The sequence below is a fragment of the Manacus vitellinus genome, unplaced genomic scaffold, assembly GCF_001715985.3.
Source record: "Manacus vitellinus isolate BGI_N305 unplaced genomic scaffold, ASM171598v3 scaffold_7_pilon, whole genome shotgun sequence".
NCBI lineage: Eukaryota > Metazoa > Chordata > Aves > Passeriformes > Pipridae > Manacus > Manacus vitellinus.
In genome coordinates, this window is record NW_021940813.1 from 1,634,948 (window position 1) to 1,637,424 (window position 2,477).

At 50.9% G+C, this 2,477-nt stretch overlaps 1 protein-coding gene across 1 annotated transcript in view; it reads left to right on the forward strand.

The window, feature by feature from the left end:
* The first annotated feature begins 299 nt into the window (after positions 1–299).
* Positions 300–2,477, forward strand: part of CRYAA (crystallin alpha A) — a 16,278-nt gene continuing 14,100 nt past the window's right edge. Inside the window, exons 1-2 of the mRNA XM_029964738.1 lie at positions 300–488; positions 1,433–1,555. Coding sequence (XP_029820598.1) covers positions 300–488; positions 1,433–1,555 — 312 coding nt within the window. The remainder of the gene's footprint in view (positions 489–1,432; positions 1,556–2,477) is intronic.

The following is a 2,477-nucleotide window of genomic DNA, read 5'->3' on the forward strand; positions in this document are numbered from 1 at the left end:
TGGCATCATCCCTCCAGGACATCTGGCACTGATTCCAACCAGACTGTCATTTCCAGGTCAGTCTCCGCATTTCTGCTGACCACGTTGCCCCCATCATGAGATCATGTCTTTCCAGAGGAATCCTGCTAATGCCTTCATTCTGCGAGACCGGTATATATAGGGGGAGCTTCCCTGGGGCTGCACCGCGCAGTCCAGCCAAGGCACCGCCGTCTCCCCAGCAGCGGCACTGCCCCTTCTGCTCTCCCCTTGCAGCCACAGGTCGCAGCAGCAGCAGCAGCAGCAGCAGCAGCAGCAGCAGCATGGACATTACCATCCAGCACCCCTGGTTCAAGCGCGCTCTGGGACCCTTCATTCCAAGCCGTTTGTTCGACCAGTTTTTCGGGGAGGGTCTCCTCGAGTATGACCTCCTGCCTTTGTTCTCGTCCACTATCAGCCCCTACTACAGGCAGTCCCTCTTCCGCAGCGTGCTGGAGTCGGGCATCTCAGAGGTAAGGGCCCTTTGACTTCCTCTCCTTTTCCTTCTGCTCCCTCCTTGTGCCTCCACCTGCTCCTCCTCACCTGCATCCCACCAGTGGCTGTAGCCCTGTGCTGTGGTGCGAGGGGGCTCAGACCTCCAGCCCACCACCAGGCACAGTCCACTTGCCCTTTCTTGGGTGCAGAGGGAAACCTTCCCTGGGGATAAGCCCTCCCTTTGAGGAACAGAACCATTTTGGCTCCTGATGGTTGTTTCCAACACGTAAAAAACTGCCTTTGCTACTCTGTGCCCACCAGCCGTGTGGCAAGGAAGAGCCAGGCTGCTCCCAGAGTAAGGGCCTGCGAGGGCAGCTTGGCATGGGAGAGGAGCCTGGTGGGCAGGAGCTTTCTCCAGCCCCCTCCTCCACCTTGGGAACACGGTGGTTTTAACAATCCCACGCTGAAGGACCTTGGAGCAATCCTCCAAAGGCAGCTGTAGGAGTGTGTAGCCGTGGGGGCTGCCTTCTGAGCTCAGGGATCAGTTCTTTCTCTGGCCCTTTCTCACTGCGAGACCACAAGGAAACCATTAAACACGGAAAGGACAAAACACTGGCTGTCAGAAAGTATTACACTGGTTTCCACCCCTCTTTGCTGCTGGGTAAAAATGCCCAGCGCATCTGGCAGAATGCTGAGTGCAAAAGGGTCCCTGACACAAGAATAGCAGCAAGAAGTGACCTCTCCCCAGAATAGTTGCAATGGTGCAGACACCTACCATGGCCTCCCAGTGTCCCTGACACCTCCCAAGGCCTCCCAGTGTCCCTGGGTCCCTGTGAAGGGAAAGAAAACCCCACCTGAGGCCCATAGTCACAGAAGGAGAAACTGTGCCACTACCAGACCACTCCATCTCTGGCTTTTAAGCTGTTGGTGCTGACTCCTCACTCAGAGCTCGGGTCTTACTGTCTGACAATGCTCGTTTCAGGTGAGGTCTGATCGGGACAAGTTTACAATCATGCTGGATGTAAAACACTTCTCTCCCGAAGACTTGAGTGTGAAGATTATTGATGACTTTGTGGAAATCCATGGCAAGCACAGTGAAAGACAGGTAAGTGGAAGTGACGTGATGGTGGAGCAACTGGGGAGTCGAGCTCCGTTTTCCTTCTTTCCAACAGTTCTCAGCTGAAGGAAAAAAAAAAAGAATTTATCAGAAGAAGGAGTTATTTATTGATTGTCACTATTGGCATGGCCAGTTCCCATAGAGCCCCAACTTGATATCTGACAATAACAAGCTAATCCACTCCTCTTTTGTTTATTTTCAATCATCATCTTCCATAACCGTCAGATGACGGTGTCCATTGTTCCCTAATAACACTGGACCAGACAAAGAACATCATCTGGCGCTGCTGAAGCATGGCTGAGTTTTCATAAGCCAGAATCACTAGTGAAAACAGAGTTTTCATGTGCTGATCTGGGAGAAAAAAGCAAGAGCAAACAAAAGAAAAGAAAAACAATCAAGTGCCTCAGGCTTGGAAACTTTTAACACGTATGTCATGGAAATATCTGTGGGGGTCAAAAAGTGAATTATACCAGCAGGGGTTTAATTCTTCTCATACACATATTTGGCCAGACAAAGCTCTAGTCTGGAAACAGTATGTATTTTTTAATATAGTTATTTTTTCCAGAGGAAGAGAGCAGCTGTTTTCATGGCCAACTTAGAAAAAATAATTGCATTTCTCCTTCTTTTGGCCAGAAAAAGAAGGGGGCCAGGACTGTGGCTGACACAGCATTGCAGCCTAGTAAATAAATACATGGGTGCACATATCCACCTTGCTTTTGCCTTCCCGGAACTCCGGGCTTTGTCTCCAAGCATCCTTTGAAATGAGTGGCCTAAATCAGGTCTCAACCTGTAATATGGCCAAAAACCACACCCTGCTGCTCTGCTCGGCTCTTGCAGCTTCAGGGGCATCACGGGGCACTGCTGGCCCCACAAACCTGTAAAGCATTAAAGAAGGCTGTGATGTGCCCAG